Source organism: Syngnathus scovelli, chromosome 7 (assembly GCF_024217435.2).
Source record: "Syngnathus scovelli strain Florida chromosome 7, RoL_Ssco_1.2, whole genome shotgun sequence".
NCBI classification, from domain to species: domain Eukaryota; kingdom Metazoa; phylum Chordata; class Actinopteri; order Syngnathiformes; family Syngnathidae; genus Syngnathus; species Syngnathus scovelli.
In genome coordinates this window covers 3,429,961-3,452,203 of record NC_090853.1, presented here as the reverse complement: position 1 = coordinate 3,452,203, position 22,243 = coordinate 3,429,961, and the positions used below count along the sequence as shown (strand labels likewise).

Below are 22,243 nucleotides of genomic sequence, written 5' to 3'. Positions count from 1 at the left end.
TTGCTGCTGCTGTTTTTCTATCGCGATAAATTTTTAGCACTCCGAACGTCTCACTTTGGAGTCAAGTTACAATCACACACCTAAAATATCGCTATAGATTTGCTATCAATGTAAAAAATATCAGCCCACAAAAACTGTTTTCTGGGGCGTGTAGTTTTATTCTGAAAAGTTTATCCGGAAGTTGTTGTCTTTTTACAACCGCTGCCTTGCCAGCCCGTGTGCCCCATTCATTCCCTTTGACTCGCATCCCTCCCAAACGCGGCCGGCCCTCCCCTCCCGCTTCAGTCCGCCTGGAAAGATGGCTGCTCCGGCGTTGCTCAGGAGCTCCGAACCGGCGCTGTGCCCGAGCTTCGCGGAGGTCTGCTCGTTCCTGGAGCGCTACGGAGCTGTCCTCGACCTGCCCGAGATGACGTTCCCGCAAATGGAGGACTACCTACGCGACAAGACGTCAGGTGAGAGGCTCATTTTTGTCAATATTGTGGCGAAGGGAAGAAGTGGCGGAAAAGCTGCGACACTCGGAGGAGGAGAAGGAGGAGGAGAAGGGGGGCACCCGGGCACCATCACCACTATCATCGCGAGGATGGTGACGGTGAGGAAGATGTGTTGGCCCTGGTGAACATCACCAGTCTACTTAGGACGCTGCACCACATGGCGACATTTTAGTCCTGCTTTTCTCGCTTTTCAGTCCAGCGCCATTTGACACACAAGCAATCCCAAAACAAGTTCTCAAGTTTGAACGCGGAGGAACGGTCGAAGCTAACACGAAGCTAGCGCCCCTTAAAAACATTTACTCTCATTTTGACGTGGAAATAAAAAGGCAACGAGTATAATTTAGAGGTTCACTGGAGTCCATTGTTATTTTAAAGTGTTGAGACGAAGCTTAATGTGTGTTAAAGAGAAGACGAGCAACAGGAAGACTTTAAATGTGTAAATGTGAATAAGAGAAGGTAGCCATGATGGAGTCTGGTTAGCTCCTCCGACTCGAGTCAGGTGTACTTTTTTGCTTTAATTCAGCGGCTATAGGCAACAGGAACTGAATTTTAAGCTGACGTCCAACCTCAACCTTGTTTGTTTGTTTTACATCTTTGTAGTCGTCACGGTTGAAGAAAGAAAAGAGGGTAGAGATAAAAACAGTAGATGCGAATCGCTGGCTGTCAAATGTACGCATGCGCAGTAGGGGCCTTCACAGCTAACTAGCTCCTGAAGTTAGCATTGATGCTGAGAGTTGAAACAAGCTGAATTTATGGTTATTGTTATGTTTTTGGCGTAATAAATCGTAACGGAAGTGTTACTTCAATGTTATACACTGCTTGAGCCTGCTTTGTAAATCGAGTAGTTTAATTGAAAATTTAAATGTCGCGCTACGCCGTAAACGCGATTTACGACAATGCTTCCAACCACAGTTGAATATCTACTTAAATTTATTGTTTTAATGAAGTATCTATCTGCTTGGTTGCACTTAAATTTACTGTTGATATTATGTTATAATCAATTACATCGAAGCTCAGTTCGGCGACAGTCTGAAATCACATTTTCTTTGTATCTCCCTCGCTCTCTCTCTCCGTCTTTCTATCCATCGTCTAATTCTCATATAGCATTTATTGAGTTGAAAGTAGTCCAAACAAGTGGACCATGTGTGCATACTTCTCAAGTTTTGAATTTTCAGTTCTTTTCCATTTCTTTTTCAGTTCCCAAACCTCTCGTAGATCTTCACGTGAAACTGCTCCGAAAGCTCGGCAAGACCGTTACAACGGAGCGTTGGGAAAAATACCTGGCCAAAGCAAGTGAACCACGCAGTCGGTCCAAAGTTGATTTGTGATCTGCGCGAGAGTGAGGCTTCCAAATCTGATGTTTATTTTCTTCTAGAGTTGCCAGGAGCTGAACAGCGCCTGGGCATGGGAGCTGGAACAGAACGGCTACCAGGATATGTCCATGGAGTGCAAGTCCAGCATCCTCAAAGTATGACAATCATCTAGTGCACTGGAGGAGAGTGTTGCAATCAGACCTCTCAAAGATTGTGTGCCCGTCTCACCAGATACATAAATATGTGATGGGATAAAGTTTTTGTGACGATGGGAATCGATTGTATTGTCTGTGTTTTCTCAGTATCTTTGCGAGTGCCAGTTTGATGACAACTTGAAGTTCAAAGGGGTGATCAATGAGGAGGAGCCGGACAAGATGCGCCTGCAGCCCATCGGGCGGGACAAGCAGGGCCTGATGTACTGGTTACAGCTGGACCAGGAGCAAAACATACGGCTGTACACGGAGGAGCAGGACGACTTGGACGGCTCCACCTGGAGGTGCATCGTCAGGTACTGGAACCAAAAGACTGGTTTTGCCATCCCATTTGCGTTTCTCTCAACCCGTGCGTTCTTTCCGACGGTCGCCTCAGGACTCGCAACGACCTGGCTGATGCTCTGGAGCTTTTAAAGGCCCAAGTCTTTCCCAACCTGAACCAGGACCAAGAGGAGAAACTGGCTGAGTCCGGGAGCAGCAGTCCCGCTTACAGAGAATCAGGTAAGTGACTAAATAATATTGAATATTTTCAAGTTACCCCCTAAAAATATTGAAATCACAAATTAATATGACGCACAAGTCAATTGATGGATTCTTTCTTGTGTGGCATCGAAGTAGATGAAGACGGCAAACTCCACAAGACCTCAGAGGATGTTGCTGATGATGTGAAAGTTGAAGAAGAGGAGAAACCCCTTCAACAAGGTACGTTGTATGGTATTTTCAAGGATTGCTGTAGATCGTTAAAATAAAAAAATGAATTTTTGTTGGGAAAAATTCGCCTGCTTCTAGTGGGAAACACGGAGCAGACGGCGAGCATCAAGCAGGAGGCAAAGGAGGAGACCAGCGATCAAGCGCCTCTTATCGATAACCACGTGAGCACCATCACCTCCGTCATCAAATCAGATTGCAGGGACGTGTCTGTCGTCATGACGTCGGCGCCCAAGCAGGAAGCAAACAAGGAGGAAGAGGCAGAGCGCGCCGTAGTCAGGAGCAGCCAACAGGCTAAGATACCGCTGAAAAAAAGAGAGCTGAAGTTAGCCGAGAGTTACCATGACAACCACCTCAACAACAACAACAACGGCAGCGGCAGCAGCATCATAGTGTGCAATCCCTCGGTCATACAAAGCAAGGACACATCAGCACCAGCTGGCGGTCAGTCAGCAGCGGTGGCGCAAAACCACCCCGAGCTGACTAACGGGAGATCGTCAATAGTGTCGCATCACGTGGGGGTCATCCGTGGACCGACGTCCAACGAAGCGAATGGCTGCAAAGCGGCAGAGGAAGAGAAGAACCTGCAGGGTTCCAACGCAAGTACGGAAAGTACGCCATTTTTTTTTATTTCATTCGTTTTTCCGGTCTGGAAAATTAGCTCGCTGTCAATAATTGCAAGTTTCACAGTGGAGATAAATCATTTTCTACTAGGTGTGGAAGTTTTACATTTGAAATGCGCAGGAACCCTGGAGGTGGGACGCCAGTCGGTGCTGGTGCGGAACGATCCCATCGTCGTGGAGACCGCACGCGTCGACCAAGATGCGGACACAAGTGCCGACAAAGAAACCGATGAAAGTGTCCTTCCGGGAGAGGCTGCTGACGTGGGCACACAAGAACCTCAGGTGGAAAAAGAAGCAAGCCAAGATGAACACCTGATGGACGTCAGTACTTTAGGAGAAGTGCAAGCAGAGTTAAAGGAAGACGACGGCGTCAATGGCGAGCTACCGGATCAGTCAAGCGAGAAGAGTGCCGGGGAGAAGCCGCGGCCACGAGAGGAAGCCTCCTCGGAGCTCCAGAAGGAAGGAATTCGCCTGAAAATTAAGATCCCGCCTCATCGCAGGAACAAGCTGAAGGCCAAGGCACAGCAGAAGGAGTCGTCGGAGGGGGAGGGCTCCCTCAGGAGGTCTGCCAGGATTTCCAGGTTTGTCACCCTCCTCACCTGTCGTTAAAGTTCTCCACATAAATTCTAGAAAGCAGAACTTGATTAGCTGTTCCGTGTTTTATAGTGCACATTTGCCGTGTCAACCTCACAGGCCAAGCTCCAAGGCGGCCGAGAGCCCGAAAAAAAAGAAAGGCCAACAAAAGCAGGGCGAAGAGGCAGAAGAAGAAGTGGAAGGAGAAGAGGAGGAGGAGGAGGAAGAAGACGACGATGAAGAGCAGAGTGTCGGTGCTAGCATAGACAGAAAAGCAAAAGCTGTCGACCAAATGAGGAAGCGCAGGGTAACGTAGCTTCTTCTACACTCGATGGGCAGATTGCACTTGCATAGCAACACATGGACACTCAAATCTGACTGGGGGAAAAAAAAAAATTAATCTATAACTCTCCACCGCTGCTTTTTGTTTTTTTACATGTTCAGGGTAAACGGAGACATCGGCACCCCCGCTGGTCCAACATCAAGCGCCACAAACACAACGAAGATGAGGCCAATAAACCTGGAGGAAGCGAGGAGCCCAGCGAAGGAGGAAGCCACTCGGACGACTCCTGCCAGTCCGAGGACGTTCCCAAGGAGGACGCCTGCACCCACTGCGGCCTTCCAAACCACCCGGAACTTGTACGCACCTTTTTTTTTTTTTTCCGCCTGAATGATGTCATCGCTGGAGGTTTGTTGACGCTTCAGCTCATTTGTCATCATTAGATTCTGTTGTGCGACTCGTGCGACAGCGGATACCACACAGCCTGTCTCCGACCGCCACTCATGCTCATCCCTGATGGCGAGTGGTTCTGCCCGCCCTGCCAGCACGTAAGTCAAAATATGGCCTCTGGTGCCTGTGGTGTCAACATTGAAACAATGCTAGGATAGTTTATGCGGCCAATCAAATGGTTTTATTAATGCTAACACATTAGCTGTGCTGCTAATATCCCATGTTTTGTGTCTGTAGAAATTGCTGTGCGAAAGACTGGAAGAGCAGCTGCTGAACCTGGACAGCGCGCTGAAGAAGCGAGAGCGTGCTGAGAGGAGGTAAACACACACACACACACACGTACACTAATGAGTTGATGGAGTGACACATCTCTGTTTGTGTCAGACGGGAGCGGCTGGTGTACGTGGGGATCAGCGTGGAGAACATCATCCCCGTGAGTCCACAGCAAAATGACAGACGCCTTCAAGTTTGCAATGGAGAGTGACGAGTTTTATTGTGTCTTAGCAGGGAAATGAGGAAGATGAGAAGATGCCCAAAAAAAAGGATGCCAAGAAGAGTAAGAATCTAGGGAGGAGGTCAACCAGAACGAGGAAGCACATCAGTTACAGGTGACTGACTTTGTTGGCGAATGTGTTTATCGTTGGTTTTTGTGGTCTAAAAACGAAATGTGATCATTTGCGATTCAGATTTGACGACTTTGACGACGCCATCGACGAAGCCATCGAGGAAGACGTTGGCGACAACACTGGTGAGTTGGTCCACGTTCACTCGCTGGTGTTTTTTGCTGTATTTCCTTATTTTGTTTCAACAAACAACATTCCATGTTTTTTTTAATAAAAAAAAAAAATAATGATGCCAATGCTGCCGATGTCAGGGCAAGGCCGCGACATCGCCGCCGACGGGGCATTATCTGAACACGGCACGGCGAGCCGCCGCCGGCCCATGATGCTTGCCGCGCAAAACAGGAAGCGCCGGCGTCTCAACGACCTGGAGAGCGACAGCACGGCGGCGGAGAGTGAAGACGACTTCACGCTCAGCAACAGGTGACATACCAAAATTAATATATTATTAATTATCATTCATGTATTAATTATTTAAATACAATATGTACGCATTTTACACTATACACTTTTTAATGAATTGCTTTTTTTTGTTAAGATTATTCTCAACTGTATCTTGCTGACTTTTCCTTGTTCAGCTCTGAGGAGGAAGAATTCGGCGGCTCGGGGGCCGACGACGACGATGACGATGAGGACGGCGCCAGCTGGGACAGCGCGACGCGGCCCAAACGTTCAGCGAAAGCAGTGGCCAAACACAAAGTCGGCAGGACCAAACACAGAGTCGGGAGGCCGCCCGGACGGCGGCGCCGGAGACATTCCTCTGAGGAAGAGGAGGAGGGCAGCGACGAAGGTGAGTCTCATGGAGCCCACGAAGCCGCAGGATTCAAACACGCTCACGCGCTTTTCTTTGACAGACTCCGATCAGTACAGCGACATGTCGGACAAAGCGCGCGGCGGGCTGAGGCGCGGCCAGCGGCAGCAGGTCAACTACCGGGAGACGTCGGAGTCGTCAGACAATTCGCGGACGTCTGCCAAAAAGAAAGAAGTGAGACAGCGCGGACGGCCGCGTAAGGAACGCTTTTCGAGCGACTACAGTGACGGTCAGTGCTCCCCACAGAAATCGTAAACATAACACGTACAGGAAGTTTCATTCCTAAACTGGATTTGGACGCAAGTTGTAATGTGCCCAAGTCTATCAAGATAATTTCCAATGTGTATTTTAAAATGTTTAAAATCATCATACTTGTTCTCCCAGCATCGTCATCCTCACGGGACTCTGAGGAAGAGGATGAAGGCGATCGGGGGAAGAGGAAGCGAGAGAAGCAGAGAAGACAAAAAGAAGAGGATGACGTCCGCGCTCGCCGTTTCAAAGCCAAGCAAAGGCGACACGACCGAGAGGAGGAGGAAGAGGAGGAGGAAGAAGACGACAGCCAGGCCAGAAAGAAAAGGCGTCGACGGAAAACTTCGGAAGAAGACGACGACGAAAGGAGGGACGTCCGGCGGACGGGTAAAGAGGACGATGACCCGGAGAAGATGGGCAGAGGGAAGAGACGGGAGATGTTGTCCCAACAGCGGCGTAAGCGTTTGGCTCAGATGCTGAAGAAGCGAAGACCTTCCATGGACGAAGATGAGGACGAGTCCGACGAATCGGAGTCCTCCTCTGAGGAGGACCGACCCGTCCGGAAAAGACTCAACCGCATTGACTCAGACGAGGAGGAGGAGGAAGAGGATTCGGAGGAGACGAAAGACGACAGTGACGCTGGGGACGAGGAACGAGGAGGACAAAGCGAACACGGGAGCTCTGAGGGGGCCGCACGTGGCGGCGCGCCCCGGGACGCTGCGGCGGCGGGTGGGCAGGACAAACACAACGGCCCCTTGCACGCCGAGGAAGAGGAAGACAAAGAGGCCAAGTTAGACTCGTTAAACTCTGTCCACAACAGTCCGCTCTCGTGATCCGTTCTTCGTCGCTTCCGCTTTCTAAACCCGGGGTTCCCAAACTTTATAGGTCCAGGGGAGACGTTTTCCCAAAGCTTTCGCTGAGCTTTTAACAATTGTAATTAGTTTATTAAGTTTGTTTATCGGTCGACCGCTCCCTACTTGTCGGTAAACACTTTGTAAAATGGTACAACATCATTTATTTCACCAAGCTACTAGAACGCTAGTTCCAGCAATCCCCTCCATCCAAACAGGTTGTTGTGACCATTAAAAAAAACGGCAGGTGATCACACGATTATCACAGACCTGACTCTCCCCTCGAGCTTCGCTTTCCTTCTCGCAGCACTTGTTCAATGGCCCCCCCCCGGCCTCCGCACTCTGGATCGCCTGACTTGAAGTGACTTTTCGACACTGCTGTACATAGCGTGTGGCCCGGCCGTGCACTTTCTCTTTGTAAAATAATAGATGTTGCATTTTAGTCCACTTGTAAAATATAGTGTTCTATTTTCTCAATGAAGGAGGAGGAATGTTGCGGTGGTCGGTGGAGGCCCAGTTTGACACGCTGAGACAGACGCCTTAAAAAGCGGAGAGGATAGATGCCACCCCCCCGACGGCCATAAAGATGTCAGGTAGAAGGGGAGCTCTCATTTCACTTTGCATTAGTCTGATTGATAAATGGACAGTAAATTTCCATTCAGTAATTATCACTCAAGCTCAGGCTTTAAAAAATTATATAATTGCGACACCCCCTTTCAATGTTTTGGTTTTAATACGCAATTTTTTTTGAGGTCATCTTCCCATGGACACTGGTGTCAATTTTGGTTGACAGCAGGTGGCAGTACAGGACAAAATGGCAGCACCCTGAGGCTAAAATCAGATGGGGTTTTTTTGGTCTAATTCATATTCTGCAAATATTAATCATTATACCATGTTTAGATTAGTGGGGGCACAAAAAATTGCAAAAAAAAAAATATGACTTCCATATTAAGGTCCCATGTTGTACTTGAATGGGCTTTATCCTCACTACTAAGGCAATCAACAAACTTTTCGAACAACTATATGATACTAGTCTGTGTGCTAGTTTAGCTTCACTCCGAGAACTAATAGCACACGGGTGTCAACTAGTGCAGTATTGCCTCACTAGTAGCATGCAGTTGTCCTTAAAGTGACTAGATATTGAATAAAGGCTCAAATGACGTTCCATACGAGCTCTAAGGATGTTTATACTATCATTTATTTTTTTTACAAGCCGCAGCAATAGTTTGGCTTACAGAAAGATGTCCCACTGGAATGAAATGTAAATAACTGCAATTATTTGTCGCAGGAAAAAAAAAAAAAAAAAAAAAAAGCCAGTGCTGTAGTTACTGTATATTCAATACCCAAAGTTCTTGGAACATCATTTGTGCTTGTTTTATGCTCTTAGCTTGGTAAAGTCAAGCCAAAACTAAATGATGAAGTCCCTTCCTCTGGCCACTAAATGTAGATTCTCTGCATCTCATATTTTATATTCAAGCTGCAGGTTTTACGGATGCTGTTTTTTTTTTTTCTACCGTTTTTGTTATAGAGAATTCACTTTGTCGCCTAGGTGTGAACAAATCCCCTGACTCTGAATCAGACATAAAAGGAAAAAAAATGGTCGTGTTTCCTAAGTGCACCTTAGTCGGGATTTAAACGGACTGGACAAGGACGTGTGACTCTGTTGTTCTGTTACTGTAGTGTCACCTCAATGTTGTCTAAGTTATTAAAAACCAGCACTGCGAGCATCTCCTCAAAAGACACTGTAACTATGTCTGTTTTTTCTGTGTGGTAATTGGACTAAATCATAGGTACACGAATATCCCTTATTTACTTAGAAAAGAAAGGTTTTTTTAACACTTGAGTAAATTGTCATAAATATGATCAAACGCTATCATGCGCATAACGTAAACACTTCCGGTGTTTCGAAAGTTTTCTTTTATTTTTTACAAAGCCAGGAGTCCATGCGTCATTTCCGTTTGTTGCGCATGAGTCGTCAAAACAAGGCCACCACGTTTTATTTCGTCCAACTGTGATATAAACGTCACACTTATAACAGCAAAAGGAGTCGTTGAATTACGTGTTAAATACGTGATGTCGCGCTTTAATTGCTTAATTTAACGATCGATACGTATTACGCAACTCCCGCCAAGTTCAAAATCACGCCCAGGAAAAACACACACGCACTACCAAAATTCGCCGTATGAGTCTTCCCTTCAAAATAAAATCTAGTGAGCAGTCATAACGAACCTGCTACAATCCCTTTACCGAAAAAAAGACAGTTCATAATATATTACACTCAGAAATTTGTAACTAAATGTTGTTTGACTCATAATCAAGGTGATTTCAAAACTTTCAAGGGCTTTAAAAGTTTGTTTTGAAATTCCTGTGATGATTAACATCCGGCGGAAAGTTGTCTCACTGATTGGCTGAAGGAGTTTCATGTGGCAAAAAGGTCGAACAGCGGATTTTAAAATTGAAATAGCCAAATTTTCACTATATTCACTATTTTTACAGCTTCCGCGTGGTTTCGTTGCAACTACGATTCTTATTCCAGGTAAGATATCGTGACATTTAAACATTAAATGCTGTATTTCCTGTCATCTTGTACGAACGACGTTGCCCCCCCCACCCCCGCCCGTTGACGTGTTGAAGTTCATAAAAGTTTAATTGTACTCAATTATTGCCGGTTTGTTACCGATCTGTTACAGTGAATTGAAGCGCATATCTAGGCGTTAATTTCGTTTTAAATTAAAGTTTAGCACGGCGAAGCACATGGGAGTCTCTCCTCGTCGATGATGTCATCGTGTTGGAATTACGGCGACTCAACGTGTAATAAAACACGCCAGTTAAACAAACACAACGGTAAAAAATCACTAATTGTGTCTGTATATGTGTACCATTGACGCGGAGTGTGATTTTATCGTATTTTGCAGCTTTTTATTTTACTTTGAAAAAAACGTCCACCGTATGACCGCCATGCTAAAACTGCATTACCCATAATGCACCTCTCCAACACAGACTTTTTTTTTTTGCTCAAATCGTAGGCGGGAGAAGGAGGAAGCAAGAAAATGGTGGCAGTGTTTAAAGTTTAAAATCCGACGCGTATATACGGTATTTATTTTTTACGTTCAACATTGCTGCTTATGAGGCGAGGAAGAGAGTGAGTGTTAATGAACACTTATCAGGAGCTGGAGAAGCAACAGGTCGGTGTTTGAACTTTGACGCGTTTTTTTCCACCCCCATTCGTTTAAAGTTATCCTTTGACCGGTTAGTTACGTAAACATGAGTAATTTTTTTTTTATAACTGCGTACGTGAAACTCGCACCCAATGACGTCATTTATACCGCAACACAGATGTTTTTTTCTTTTAAGTCTTGTGTTTTATGTTTGTTAAAAAAAAGGCAAATTTGGACGCAAGCATATTTAAATGTTCTCCCCGCATATACGTAAATGGTTCAAACCAACTATTTAATCCATAATAACGCTGAAAAAGTTACATTTGGGATGTTTTTGGCGGGGCAGGTGCTATAGGTAGCCATGTTAGCTTTAGCATCTTGTTATAATGTGTGTACAAATTTTGTGAGACTCAAATACAACATATGTCGCACAGCAATGTGTATTAGTGGTTTCACAGTCTTGGAATGTCCATTATGTTAAAACTGAGCTCGTTTTTAATTTAAAGCTGTTGATTTTTAAAGTGACTTTGGATTTCTTTCCAAACGACTCTCCACTCAGAATTCATTAAGACTTAATTAATCCCAAAATAATTTAACCACTTTTCCCTCTCCTGCAGTGTGAAGATGATCATGAAGACGCACAAGCGCAAGCTCCAGTCGGAGTCCTCCGATGAGTCTCCGGGTGGCGGCAGCGCTGTAGCGTGGGAGCGTCAACGTCAGTTTGTGTTCAACGTCTCCCTGCACAAGTATCAGCGGGACCAAGAGTTGCCCGAGCCCAGCTTGCGGCGGTCCGTCCTCATCAGCAACACACTGCGGCAAGTGGAAGCGTGTCGAGTGTCCTCCCCTGACATCCGGGCGCCTCTTCCACTCGACCATCCGTCGCCAGAGCAACCGATAGCCAACAGCGTGAATGACCTGCCGTCCCCCGCCAAATGCCAGCGGGTGGGATCTGGTGGTGCGTCGTCGGATGACGCGGAGGACTGGAGCTCTCTGTCCGCTGACCCTGATTTCGCCGTTTCCCCCGCGATCTCATCCATCCTCAGTGGCTTGGACTCCAGCCTGGACGTGAGCGTGCAGTTGCCGTCCCCGCGGGCAGCCCTCAGGTCCCTGGAAAACCTGCAGGCCTGCTCGGACGCTGGCGGATTCTGGCCGAGGCAGCAGGTCCGAGGGACTCAGGACCCCATGGAGTGGGAGGCTGGTGTAGAGGCGGCGCGCTCCAGCTACCTGAAGGATGTCACAGCTGAGGACATGTTCCAGGACATAGACACATCCCAGCTGGAGAGGGACATGGGGATTCTGGGCCTGAGGAATGATGAATGCCTCTCCAGGGAATACCTCCCGTACCACAGTGCCAAGGGCCTGCCGTCCTTCTCGTCCTTCAGCTCACCACCGACCTCATTCAGGGACGGACTGGATCTTGAGCACTTGATGACCATGTTGGTCGAATCCTGAGAGGGTATCAGGGTGTCTGATTCTAATGCTGATAAGTATTATGTAAAGCCATTTGAGCAATCCATAGTCTCGTTATCTGCCCGTGGACAATGAAGCAACTTTATGAATCTGTTACCGGACGAACCTGAGCTGACAAGTGTCAACACTAAAACGTGTGGAGTCTTCCGTGAAGAAAAGTTTCGTCACATATTTATCAAGCATGTCTTATCATTTTTGTTTCGTATTCACACACGTTCCTGTAAAGGCTCTCAGACCTTTTTCCTTGCTGGAATAACTGCACTTTTTTTTTTTTAATTGTTAGGATGCATTACTTTGTTGTTCATTGACACCTAGTGTTTAAATCGACATCTTTAACTGTTAATATGCGCCACTGAGTTTTTTTTTTTTGTCTGTTGGCACCAAGTGTTTACAACCTACAAGTTTCAGTAAGCCTCAAAAAGGTCTTTGTTTTCACTCGTATTTTTCATGCTTGTTTTAAAACGAAGGGCAAAATGTCCACTTTGTATTTCCTGTTTAAGACGTGATTTGTAATTGATTTTTCACCATACTATTTTAGTAAATTGTGATAATGAAAATACTGTCTAGTCTGTCCCTTCCACCACCAGTCAATACTTATTTCAACATCTTTATTACCAACCAATCTGCATTCAATTCAAACAACTATACAGTATTTCACTTAAAATGCACATTAAAGTGCCTCTCAAGTGTTAAACATTTGGCCCTAAATCATCATGAACATTTTATAAGGAGCTGTGAAATGCAAAAAAAAAAAAATCAAAAACAAATATGAAAAACATACTTTGGCATCAGAGGGACCGTCCTGAGGATGCGAGGCTTCCTTTGAAAGTTCATCGAAAAATTGCATACCTCAAATCATCCTGGAAAAGTCCAAGACTTCTCATTCAATTTTTTTTTTTTTTCAGATCCTCGGGAGAGCGTCCATTCACCTGTCACCGGTCGCCGATGGAATTGTACGAGGGTCGCTTTTGGGCGGCGGTGTGTCCCTTCTCCACGATGGGCTCGCGGAACTCATCTTGGTCGGACTCCTCGCAACGCGGCAACTGCAGGAAGGTGGTCAGGCCGTGGAGGTCGGCCATCTTGTGGAAGGTGCGCAGCAAAAGGTACATCATCATCAAACCCATGAAGAGGTAGACTGCAAAGCATGATGGGAAAAAAAAACAATATAAAATGTGAGTTTGCTACAATTTGTATTCAACACACTAAAACAATGTCTCCTTTAAATCTCATAAGAGAAATTTATGCCAAAGGTGACAATAACAAGGTCTGTGATCTCAAGGTCATGCGGTCACATGCAAGCAACAAGCTCCGCCCACAACCTAGCAGCCATTAAAGACCAAGGGATTATGACCAAGAGTGAACAGTGGCCGGAGGATTAGTTCACTTTTTTGTCCGATTTGAAGCAATTGAAAGTAACAGTGATACCCCTTAATACATTATCCAAATGAGATTCCAACACGTGAAAAAATCAACCAAAAATTCCCAGTCAAAAGGTCCAAACTCAAATATTTGCTCAATGCAAACATTAGCAAAGCTACTTTTACAGACATTCCAGGAATAGCATTCCCTCAAAATCTGTCCTGATTTTAGTTTCTCGTCTCATGTTTTTTTAAAAATCCCATTCTAGAGCCGAGCCTGTTCAGCGCTAAATCCTTAAGTCCAACGATACCCAGCCAAAAACAATCAATTGACACGTCCCTCATCATTCTCAAAAACGGTACATTTCGAGACAAAAAAACCCATTCAGCATGCACTCTGATTAAATTAAAGAAGATGGACGCGGAGAAGAGGACCGCCGCCACCCAGACATTCATGTGATGTTCTGAAGAACAAAGAATCAGCCGTGAACAGAGCAGTCGCTTCGAGAAGCACATGCTGAAGCCTGAAACCAGTTTGACTGATTGACAGGAAATTGGATGGTCATGTCCATCTTAACAGGAGATATAAATATTTCTCAAGGACGCATGCCAGGAAGTCACGAGTAAGTCTGCCCTTTTGTTTCGCAAGTCCGTGTGACACCAGCCTCCAGTTTTTGGTCAGTGGTGCATCTTGAGGATTTTTATTCCCTGGGGTCCAAAAAGGTTGAGAAATTCTGACCTCAAAAACTCACCCATGACGGCAACCTGGTAGAGCTGTTTCAAATCCTGCTGAGGCCTGGCGGCGGGTACAAAGTCTCCCAGGCCGATGGTGCACAGCGAGATGAAGCAGAAGTAGAAACCGTCCAAGAAGGACCAGCCGTCTTCCAGGGTACGGAAGACGGCCGCCGGAGCGGCGAAGAGAATCAGCAGCACCAGCGCTAGCAACAACAGGAAGTGCACGGCGGCTGCCGGACGGGCCTCCAGGCCGCAACGCTGGAGCTGGTTGAGGGGGGCCGCCACCAGAGGGTACATCAGCCTCTGCACGCACGCCGTCAGGACAAGCATGGTGAAGGGCACGCCTAGTAGCGCGTACACGATGGAGAAGACCTTGCCCACGTCCGACAGCGGTGTAGTATGACCATAACCTGCACAAAACAAAATTATCTTCTCAAACATCTATTAAAAAGTTGAATAGAGTCGACCTGCACAATACCATTTCTATCGAGATGATTTAGTGTTGCCTTCAGTGACAATCGGAAATCACGGAATATTTAAATTCATCGTCCCAGATGTTGAGTTTAATTACTACTATTAAAATCTATTTACATTTCCCGCTCAATGACACAAAAAACGCGTTGGTTAAAGCATTTGAAAGACTACTGAGCCTGAAGGTCTCACGAGTTCGTGTTTTTTTCTTTTTTTTTTTTTCTTTCTTCCACGATTGTGACGAAACAAAAAGAACCCACGTGGCAACTTTAAGTCAAAATGGAGTTTCCTCCACCAAGCTTCTTCTTGGTACTTTTCGAGAAGTTCAAAGTTTGCAGGAGGAAGGTTAAGGTGATTTTTAAAAAAAAAAAAAAAAAAGTTTGCCTGACTCACCCACGGTGGTAACCAGCGTGTTAGCGAAGAACATGGACGAGGTCAAGTCCCAGTTGGTGGTGTCAGAAGAGGCGTTCGGGAAGACCGCCACGCCGTACCTGTTGGCCGCCAGCACCTGGTCCAAGAAGTGATCCAGGGCGGCGGCGGACACGCAGCTCTGGTTGAGAAAACTTTCCTTCAGGGCGTCCACGTCCCGACGGAGCTGCTCCTCGACGGGTCGCTCGAGGCTGGAGAAAACCAGCCCACCGAATAAGAGGTAGATGACGTAGAAGATGACAAAGCCGGTGAGGAGCAGCCACGACTTGCCCAGGGGATGCATGTCTGCCACCAAACCGGGACGGGTCGGAGACACTCCAACCTCCCAGATGGAACTTTGAGGGGGCCGAGCTCCAGCTGGGACGACGACCCCGCCCCGTCGCCTGCGTCCTCCACCCACACAGGAGGAGGAAGTTCGTCCTGGAGCTTCATCCCGGAGGTTCATCCTGAAGGTTCATCCCGGATCTACGGTATCACATGATTACGTTACACAATCGTCACACAAAAAGTTGCTTCGTGTTTGAAAAACAACATTCGAGCGGGGAAAAAAAAAGTTTATTCAGTATTTTTCTCCACGTGGACACTTCTTTAGGTACACCTGCACCACCAAATCTGAGTTTCAACCTAAAATTCTGTCCCACCAGGTGTTAATTTTTAAAAAAGTTAAAATTACTTACTCATTTAATTTCTTTTTGTGTATTTTTCTTTAAATTACTCCAAAATGACTGCTTCAAACAAAAATAGTTGTTTTTTTGAGAGACTTTTTTCTTGCATCACTTATTAATAGACATGTCTAAGCAGTTGCATGTCCATTTGGGGAACTGGTGTTATTAGTTTTTATTACTTATCCCGAAAATGCACCAAACATTTGATGTGAGTTTTCTTTTTCTCCTTGTGTGCTCCCTTTCTAAGCTCAATTTATCTGACGCATATAATAACAAATCCATTAGAACGTGCACATTTTCTTTCTTGTGACTGCCACACATGACAAAGATCTCAATCCATTTGCTGTTGTTATTTTCCACCCAGATTGTCCTCGGAATCACATGAGTGTTTGTTCAACCTCATCTCATCTAACTTGTTTTCACTCTTAGGGTGTTCTTTTTCTGCAACCTTGTTTTCCTTCCTCTCTAGCTTAAAGCACTTCTCTTCATCCTGCTGCTTTGTTGACTCAGCAAATTTTTTTAACTCTTACCTCGCAGTTCAAAGAAGCAGAAAAATAAAACATACTTACTAGAAGTGATTAGCAGGGAGGTGAGAAAAACGCAACCTAGCCGTAGCAGTCTTGACATCCACGTGCGAAAAACAATCTTGGGAAGTCTGAAGAATAGGCGACATGAATATAAATAAGCTAGGATTGATGGATACTAGTAAGCTAGCCAGATAGATGAATATTACGCAGTGTATCTTTTTTTTTTTTTTTAAGGAAAACAGTTTTTAGATGTTCCCTCAAAGACACTTGATTTACAGTAGGTCCACTGTGTTTTTTTTGGCTGCAAGCCGAGCTCTCTTTTTCTCAGTGGTCTTGTGAGTCCATGTTAGTGGTCAGAATTCGACAAATGTTCTTCTTAGAGGTCTGACTTGAATTAGATTTTTAATGTCATTTGATCAACAAGACGCAGGAAGCAGGATCAATTTATTGATTATCCGGTCAAGGCTTTCCTCATTGCAATGGAAAATTGTTATGATACAAACACAGCAGGACATCACAAACAAACTAGTGACAACCATTCAGTCCACAAAGTAAACATAGCACGTTCCCATAGCAACACTTTGATTGACAGCATGGAAAGGACAGAAAGTGGAATACAGCCAATGGAGAGTTGAGTCCGACTTCCTGCTCGGGGCCACCTTGTAAATGTGGAGGAGTAGGCCCAAAAAACAAACCATGGCCTTATATAAAGATGACAGAGATATCATGTGAGCGCTCCTTAGCGCCATCTACTGCCCAAAAGTGATCACTGAGGGTTGACCATTGAGCAGGTATGGTGTTTTTTATTTTTAAAAACACAAAATGGTGGGTGCAGTCCTCATTTTAAAAAATCCAACAATTCCTAAAAGGTGAGAAGCAATCATTTCTGACAAGTGGTGGCAGCGGGGTATTACATGTGACACCAATCTCCTGTATTTTCATACGTGTGGTGAATCTTAACATTTTCTAGTCCTCGTCCAGAAATCTTTTTGTTTGTAAAAAAAAAAAAAAAAAGACTAAATGCTGACCGGATGCCTGCGTCACTCTGGCCCACTCCTGTTGTAGTCATATGACAGCCGCCGCTTGGCCACCACGTTGTGAGTGTACCGATTGGGTGAGTGTAGTCCAGGGGAAGGGCGCCGATTCGACCATCTATTGGTGGCTCGGTTGTCCTGTACACATGAAATTACGAGATATAATTGGCAAAATTTAGCCAATTTATTTGCAAACACTGAAGGACAAAGTATTGTAAACAAGAATTTGACAAAGGGTGTGTAGACTTTTTATATTCACTGTAGGTTTAATATGCACTTACGCTGCTGGGCTGCTCCACGTGTAAGGAGCTCAGCAGAAGACCTCGGGACACGCTGACACCTCGCTTGTGTTTGTGGATGGACATTTTGCTGACGTCATGTAAACCATCCAACAGCCTAAAGAGTCATGAAGAAATTGTCATAAAAATGTCATTGAACGCCACCTAGTGGAGGGGTGGGCAAAGTGCGTTTTGTTATGAAGACTAAGTAATATTGGCTACAATATATATTTTATGAAATATAATTCATTTGGATATAATTATTCATGTTATATTATTTCATCAAAATGAAAATGTCTTCATTGATTTATTGTAAATAAAAAAATGTGATATTTAAGTTCAATTACATAATTGGTTATCAATAAATTATGACTAATAAAACAAGTGAAATAATAGCAAGATGATAAATTCCTATTTCAAAAGATGAATGCTTTTTTTCACCCCAACTGCCCCTTTAATGTTGCAGTTCGCCACATGGCCACACGAGGGCGGTATTTACACCAATATCAACAAAATCTTCTGTTTGACTCACCGCTGCTCCTGACTGCTGCTTTCTCTGAGGAGCTGCGTCAATGTGGGAATGACGTCAGCAGGATGACGTGGGGCCGAGGTGGGCAGCGAAGGAAAGGCCGTGGCAAAGAGAAAACCCTGCAGGAGGGCGAGACCACGTCAGTCTTATGTAAGTAAACTGCCATTGTCATGGCACGCTCATGGAATGTGTTTGCCCTTCAATGACGAGACAACCTTCTTACCACTTTGTGATCTACCTCATCCGTCCTTTCCTCGTCGGGCCACCATTGTCCCACCGAATCCCGACCCTGGTCCCACCGTGGAAAAGCTGTCCATGTGTCCGTACTTCCCTTCCAGGTGGGCTTCCAATCACTGCTGGCGAATTCTATTTCGAACACACAATGTTGAAATGCGAGATTTATCCATTTGATAAAACAATTGGACGTGTTCCATTTCTCCGTTATGGCCTTAAAACCAGAAGCACAAGACTGCCTAATCCCGAACAATAATTCCAAAAATGTTATTAGGTAGATGAAAGGAGTCGAAGTAAACAAATGTAATCCAACAGCTCAACCTCAAGGTCTGACCTGACTTGGAATTTTTTTCACATTATTATTCATGTAGAAGATTTCAACTGCTGTAAATAATGGGAATGTAGAATTATTATTATTTTTTAGGTCTTATTAGTGGTGTACCTAATGAAGTGTCCGGTGCGTGAACACATGCTAAAAGTTGACTAAACTTACCCGCTGAGCTCCCACAAGACACCGGGACGGAATCGGCGACGCCTCGGCTGCACTCTTCTCCATCCGCTTGCATAAACCCTCCAAACTCATCTTCCTCTTCCTCCGTTTTTTTGTCCCGGCTCTCCAGCTCTATCCCGTCTTGGCCTCTTTTTTCTACTTCTTCTGACTCGACGCAGGGCTGACTGGTTGCCATGGCGCCCGAGCTGGGCAGGGCGAGGGTGGGATTATGCAGGCAGGGGCCAACGGGAGTTACCTCATTTGGCGTCCAATCAGTTTCTTTCCCTTCCTCACAGTCCACTATAACGTTTCTTCTTGAAGAAGATTCTGTTGTGTTGGTCACATTGTGCTCCGGCTCCGGGTCAGGCCAAATGTTTCCGAGCGCTCTCCCAACCTGGCAAAGTTCACCTTCTGGATCCTCGATGGATCTGCTTGAGGCTGTGATGTCATCAAAAGGCGTCTGGATGATTCTCTTTTCCTCATCTGGTCTCTTTGTTATGTTTATGGAGTCTTTGCCGGCCTTACATTCCGAGTGAGAGTGAGAAAATTCCACGTCTGGGTTGGGCCCCAACAAAATAGATGGACCATTCTTGCAGAGACCCTTCCCCTCCTCGTTCTCCTCTGAATTCTTTTCCAACTCTCTCTTTGTTCCCGTTATCTCCCCACACAAAGTGCCCTCTCTCCTCGCACTTTCCTCTTTGCAAACATTCCGATGGCATCCAGAACTCTGCAGCTCTCGACTTTCCTGCCAGAGTCCCCATGCAGGACTCGCGAGGTGCTCCGGACTGACTTTGTCTGGCTCTTCCTGTTTCTTGGTGACTTCCTCATCTGGGACTCTTTTGTCTTGGCAGGCCACATGACTAGACTTCCTCTCACTCTTGAAAGCGTTTTCAAAGCATCCGATCAGTTCTAGGAGACAGGGACTCTCATCAAGACTGGTCTGGCAGACCGGGTCCAATTTGTTTCCCCTTTCTGTGACATCCTCAAGAGTTTTTTTATCTTGGCTGACCACGTGACTGGGATTCCTCAGGGTTTCCTCATCGGAAGTATTCTGAAGGCATTCAAGACTTGCAGCTGGTCCGCAGATTTTCTGACAGGCTCCCTCTTTCTGTCTTGGTCCTCTTTGTTCCCGACAGCCTTCCTCTTCAGTACCGACCAGACGCTGCAGAATAGCTTTGCCTTGTTTTTCCTGATTCTCAGCAACTTCTCCATCAGGATGTCTTTTCTCTCGGCCAACCGGGTGAGTGGACTTTCTCCATCTGCGACCCGACCGAACTCGAACTCGGCTCGCCGCAGTCTGCGTTTGGGGAGCGGAAACGTCCCGCCGTCCAGTACCAGGTTTCCCTCTGAGCCACGCTCCGGCCCCGCTGATCCCACCACATGGTGAGTACAAACCTTTGTCATTCCGCAGAAAGAGACACTGAGTCTGCGTTTTCCCGTTGCCTTCGGATGTCTTCAGAGTGGCCACCGTCACCAAGGCGCCCGCCCCGGCTTGGGGTAGGCCATACCCCGGACCCCACGTCCCGCTCAAGTGCACATCCGCCGGCCTGGGACAAGAAGTCCTCCGACCGGTGGGGGGTGTTACTGGTGCACCGCTCGGCGGAGTGGCGCCCTTCTGTCGGTTCTTGGAGCACAATGCCCACGCTCGCAGGCCCCGGATGAGCGGTAGGTCCGCCAAGCCGAGTTCCAGCCTGCTGGGGAGTGGCTGGGAGCCCAAGGGGCATTTCAGAGGGGCCTCACGAGGGGACGCCTTCAGGCACGGGTAATTGTTATTGTTGTTGGCTTGCAACATGGCGCTCCACGTGAGCCTCATCGAGAGAGGCGTTTTGTTTAATAATTGTTAAACAACTTCAGTCAGAAGTCATTCAAATAGTCTCGAAAGGGTGCTTGGAAATAAAAATTGAAAAAAACGAGGCCTCTGCGTGCCACCCTGTGGTCCTCCTGGTGACGACGCCCAGGAGGTAACAAGAAGTTTATGTGGATGAGTTCAAGCGTCGCAGTCTTTCTGGCCCACTTTATGAACAACCTGGGGCGAAGAAACATAAAACATTTTTATTTACATCTTTAAGCTTGCAAAAGAGTGTTCAAGCTATAGTGAATGTAAAAAAAAAAAAAATCTGCATCATACAGTGACTCAATCAGAAAAGTACAGTTGGTTCAAGGAAAAAAAAATTGGGGAGGGGGTGTATATTTTTGAGAAAAAACGCTGCATTTGGACAAAAAGTCATACAGGCAGCTCCCGTCGTGCTGATCATTTCAACCCTCTTGCATTTTAAATAGGAAAATTGGATCCTGCTGCTACTGCATCAAATCTATTTATTATGACTCATATTTTATATATGTTTTTTGTTGTTTCGGATGGCATCAGATGGAGTAACTGCTCCACGTGTGGAGTAAAAAAAAAAAAGCTTTACACAACCCTTGTGTGCATGTAGAAGACAAAGTGACACAATTTGTGGGCCGTCACGCTCGTTCGTATCCAAGCTTGCACGTCACTTACGTCATTGACCACACACTAAAAAAAATATGAATACAAATAATTGCTCACCCAATTTGACGATTATATTGTTTTGCATTCTATCGTAATCACAGGAAATTGTGCGTCCTCCTCGGGTTGTGCAGCATCCTCATCTTCCCTGTGGGCCTTGATGATCCACCGAATGTTCGCCCGTTCCACGCTGGCTTAAAATAGACACGACAGCGCCACAAAGGCGTCTTTCCTCCTCCTACTTTGCCCTCCCTCAACATCATCAGCCTTCCCCCCCAAGCGGCACCAGTACCGACACCACTGCGGCCATTGCGCGTCATCTGCGACATGCACTGCGTGAGAGCAGCCGCATCATCACCGCATCTCGCTTCCACGCACAAGCAGAGTCGCAAGCCCCAGCCAGCCAGCCAGCCAGCCAGCCAGTCTCCCCCGTGCTGCCTAGGACGGCCCACTAACCATCAGTGGCGGGGGCTGCAGGCGGAGCCCATCGAGCTGTCACTCAAAGGGAGGAAAAATTTATGCAAAAGTGTCAAAATGTAATGTAATTTTTTATAATCACGATAATATCAATCAAAACTATTTTTATTTCAGAAAATTCTTGTTTTTTTTAATTATACTGCTTTTTTTTCTTATGTTCCTATTGTATCCCTTAGCGCTCAGAAAAACTAAAACTGAATTGAATTATTATTACTGTTAATCTTTATTATTCCCTAAAAGTACTTCACTTAGAATAGTCATTCATATATAAAATGCGTAATAAAAAACATTAAAAAATACTATCACAATATTTTTTAATTTAAAATAAAATTAATTAAAAATATAATTGAATTCCATTATCTGTACTTAGATTTCAAGTTATTAAACAAGGAAATACGTTTGAATATTGGTTAATGGGATGATTAAGAGGGCGAATTCACTGATCTGTAGTGCAGCGATCGATTAGCAATGCCTTGAATTAAGTGGCCATTGAGCTGTTATTCGTAAGGAGTAAAATATCTCCAAATTGTTATGTTTTTTATTTAAATAGTTGTTTATTGAAAGTGTTTAAGTATATTTAAGGGTTGATTGATAATTAATTCACCGTGTTTAGCATATTGTTAATGGTTTTTCCACATCCATTGTGCAGCGATCTATTGGCAATGACTCCGAAGTCGACTGGAAAATCTTGATTGGCGCCAGCTGTGGCGTTACCGTCG

The 22,243-nt window shown here is 45.7% G+C and overlaps 4 protein-coding genes across 8 annotated transcripts; 2 read left to right on the top strand and 2 right to left on the bottom strand.

The window, feature by feature from the left end:
• The first annotated feature begins 285 nt into the window (after nucleotides 1–285).
• rsf1a (remodeling and spacing factor 1a) lies at nucleotides 286–8,919 on the top strand. 3 transcript variants are annotated; one of them, XM_049726410.1, is made up of 19 exons: nucleotides 286–452; nucleotides 1,689–1,780; nucleotides 1,867–1,959; nucleotides 2,107–2,312; nucleotides 2,393–2,517; nucleotides 2,632–2,718; nucleotides 2,806–3,336; nucleotides 3,469–3,928; nucleotides 4,041–4,227; nucleotides 4,365–4,559; nucleotides 4,644–4,748; nucleotides 4,888–4,967; nucleotides 5,035–5,083; nucleotides 5,158–5,258; nucleotides 5,337–5,398; nucleotides 5,525–5,693; nucleotides 5,849–6,060; nucleotides 6,125–6,310; nucleotides 6,466–8,919. In XM_049726410.1, the coding sequence occupies exons 1-19, from the start codon at nucleotides 299–301 to the stop codon at nucleotides 7,161–7,163; spliced, it is 3,792 nt and encodes a 1,263-aa protein (XP_049582367.1). In that variant the 5' UTR covers nucleotides 286–298; the 3' UTR covers nucleotides 7,164–8,919. The 3 variants fall into 3 exon arrangements, with proteins under 3 accessions (XP_049582367.1, XP_049582366.1, XP_049582365.1); XM_049726409.1 differs by having other exon boundaries at nucleotides 4,014–4,227; XM_049726408.1 differs by having other exon boundaries at nucleotides 4,014–4,227; nucleotides 5,155–5,258.
• Nucleotides 8,920–9,549: 630 nt separating this feature from the next.
• sertad3 (SERTA domain containing 3) lies at nucleotides 9,550–12,366 on the top strand. 3 transcript variants are annotated; one of them, XM_049726427.1, is made up of 2 exons: nucleotides 9,550–9,717; nucleotides 10,957–12,366. In XM_049726427.1, exon 2 carries the CDS (start codon nucleotides 10,964–10,966, stop codon nucleotides 11,789–11,791), a length of 828 nt encoding a protein of 275 aa, XP_049582384.1. In that variant the 5' UTR covers nucleotides 9,550–9,717; nucleotides 10,957–10,963; the 3' UTR covers nucleotides 11,792–12,366. The 3 variants fall into 3 exon arrangements, with proteins under 3 accessions (XP_049582384.1, XP_049582385.1, XP_049582386.1); XM_049726428.1 differs by lacking the exon at nucleotides 9,550–9,717 and adding an exon at nucleotides 10,156–10,274; XM_049726429.2 differs by lacking the exon at nucleotides 9,550–9,717 and adding an exon at nucleotides 10,236–10,366.
• Nucleotides 12,367–12,403: 37 nt separating this feature from the next.
• kcnk6 (potassium channel, subfamily K, member 6) lies at nucleotides 12,404–15,257 on the bottom strand. Its single transcript, XM_049726425.2, has 3 exons — nucleotides 14,767–15,257; nucleotides 13,920–14,312; nucleotides 12,404–12,944 (listed from the first exon to the last, which is right to left on the bottom strand). Exons 1-3 carry the CDS (start codon nucleotides 15,245–15,247, stop codon nucleotides 12,742–12,744), a joined length of 1,077 nt encoding a protein of 358 aa, XP_049582382.1. The 5' UTR covers nucleotides 15,248–15,257; the 3' UTR covers nucleotides 12,404–12,741.
• A 1,164-nt stretch (nucleotides 15,258–16,421) lies between these two features.
• On the bottom strand, nucleotides 16,422–21,484 carry si:ch211-14c7.2 (uncharacterized). The gene is made up of 6 exons (XM_049726411.2): nucleotides 21,108–21,484; nucleotides 18,563–20,585; nucleotides 18,059–18,201; nucleotides 17,839–17,954; nucleotides 17,310–17,424; nucleotides 16,422–17,166 (listed from the first exon to the last, which is right to left on the bottom strand). Exons 2-6 carry the CDS (start codon nucleotides 20,370–20,372, stop codon nucleotides 17,035–17,037), a joined length of 2,316 nt encoding a protein of 771 aa, XP_049582368.1. The 5' UTR covers nucleotides 20,373–20,585; nucleotides 21,108–21,484; the 3' UTR covers nucleotides 16,422–17,034.
• Between the last annotated feature and the right edge of the window lie 759 nt (nucleotides 21,485–22,243).

Bases quoted from the DNA above. Each gene is read 5' to 3' on its own strand.
- si:ch211-14c7.2 (XM_049726411.2), bottom strand. From the start codon at position 20,372: ATGAGGCTCACGTGGAGCGCCATGTTGCAAGCCAACAACAATAACAAT. The intron at 17,955-18,058 runs GTAAGAAGGTTG...GCCCTCCTGCAG, and splicing joins ATGAGGTAGATCACAAAGTG to GGTTTTCTCTTTGCCACGGC. The intron at 17,425-17,838 runs GTGAGTCAAACA...ATGACTCTTTAG, and splicing joins AGCAGCAGTCAGGAGCAGCG to GCTGTTGGATGGTTTACATG.
- sertad3 (XM_049726427.1), top strand. From the start codon at position 10,964: ATGATCATGAAGACGCACAAGCGCAAGCTCCAGTCGGAGTCCTCCGAT.
- rsf1a (XM_049726408.1), top strand. From the start codon at position 299: ATGGCTGCTCCGGCGTTGCTCAGGAGCTCCGAACCGGCGCTGTGCCCG. The intron at 2,518-2,631 runs GTAAGTGACTAA...GTGGCATCGAAG, and splicing joins TCCCGCTTACAGAGAATCAG to TAGATGAAGACGGCAAACTC. The intron at 5,399-5,524 runs GTGAGTTGGTCC...TGCCGATGTCAG, and splicing joins AGACGTTGGCGACAACACTG to GGCAAGGCCGCGACATCGCC.
- kcnk6 (XM_049726425.2), bottom strand. From the start codon at position 15,247: ATGAACCTCCGGGATGAAGCTCCAGGACGAACTTCCTCCTCCTGTGTG. The intron at 14,313-14,766 runs GTGAGTCAGGCA...TGTTTTGTGCAG, and splicing joins CACGCTGGTTACCACCGTGG to GTTATGGTCATACTACACCG. The intron at 12,945-13,919 runs GTGAGTTTTTGA...CATGCTTTGCAG, and splicing joins CTACCAGGTTGCCGTCATGG to TCTACCTCTTCATGGGTTTG.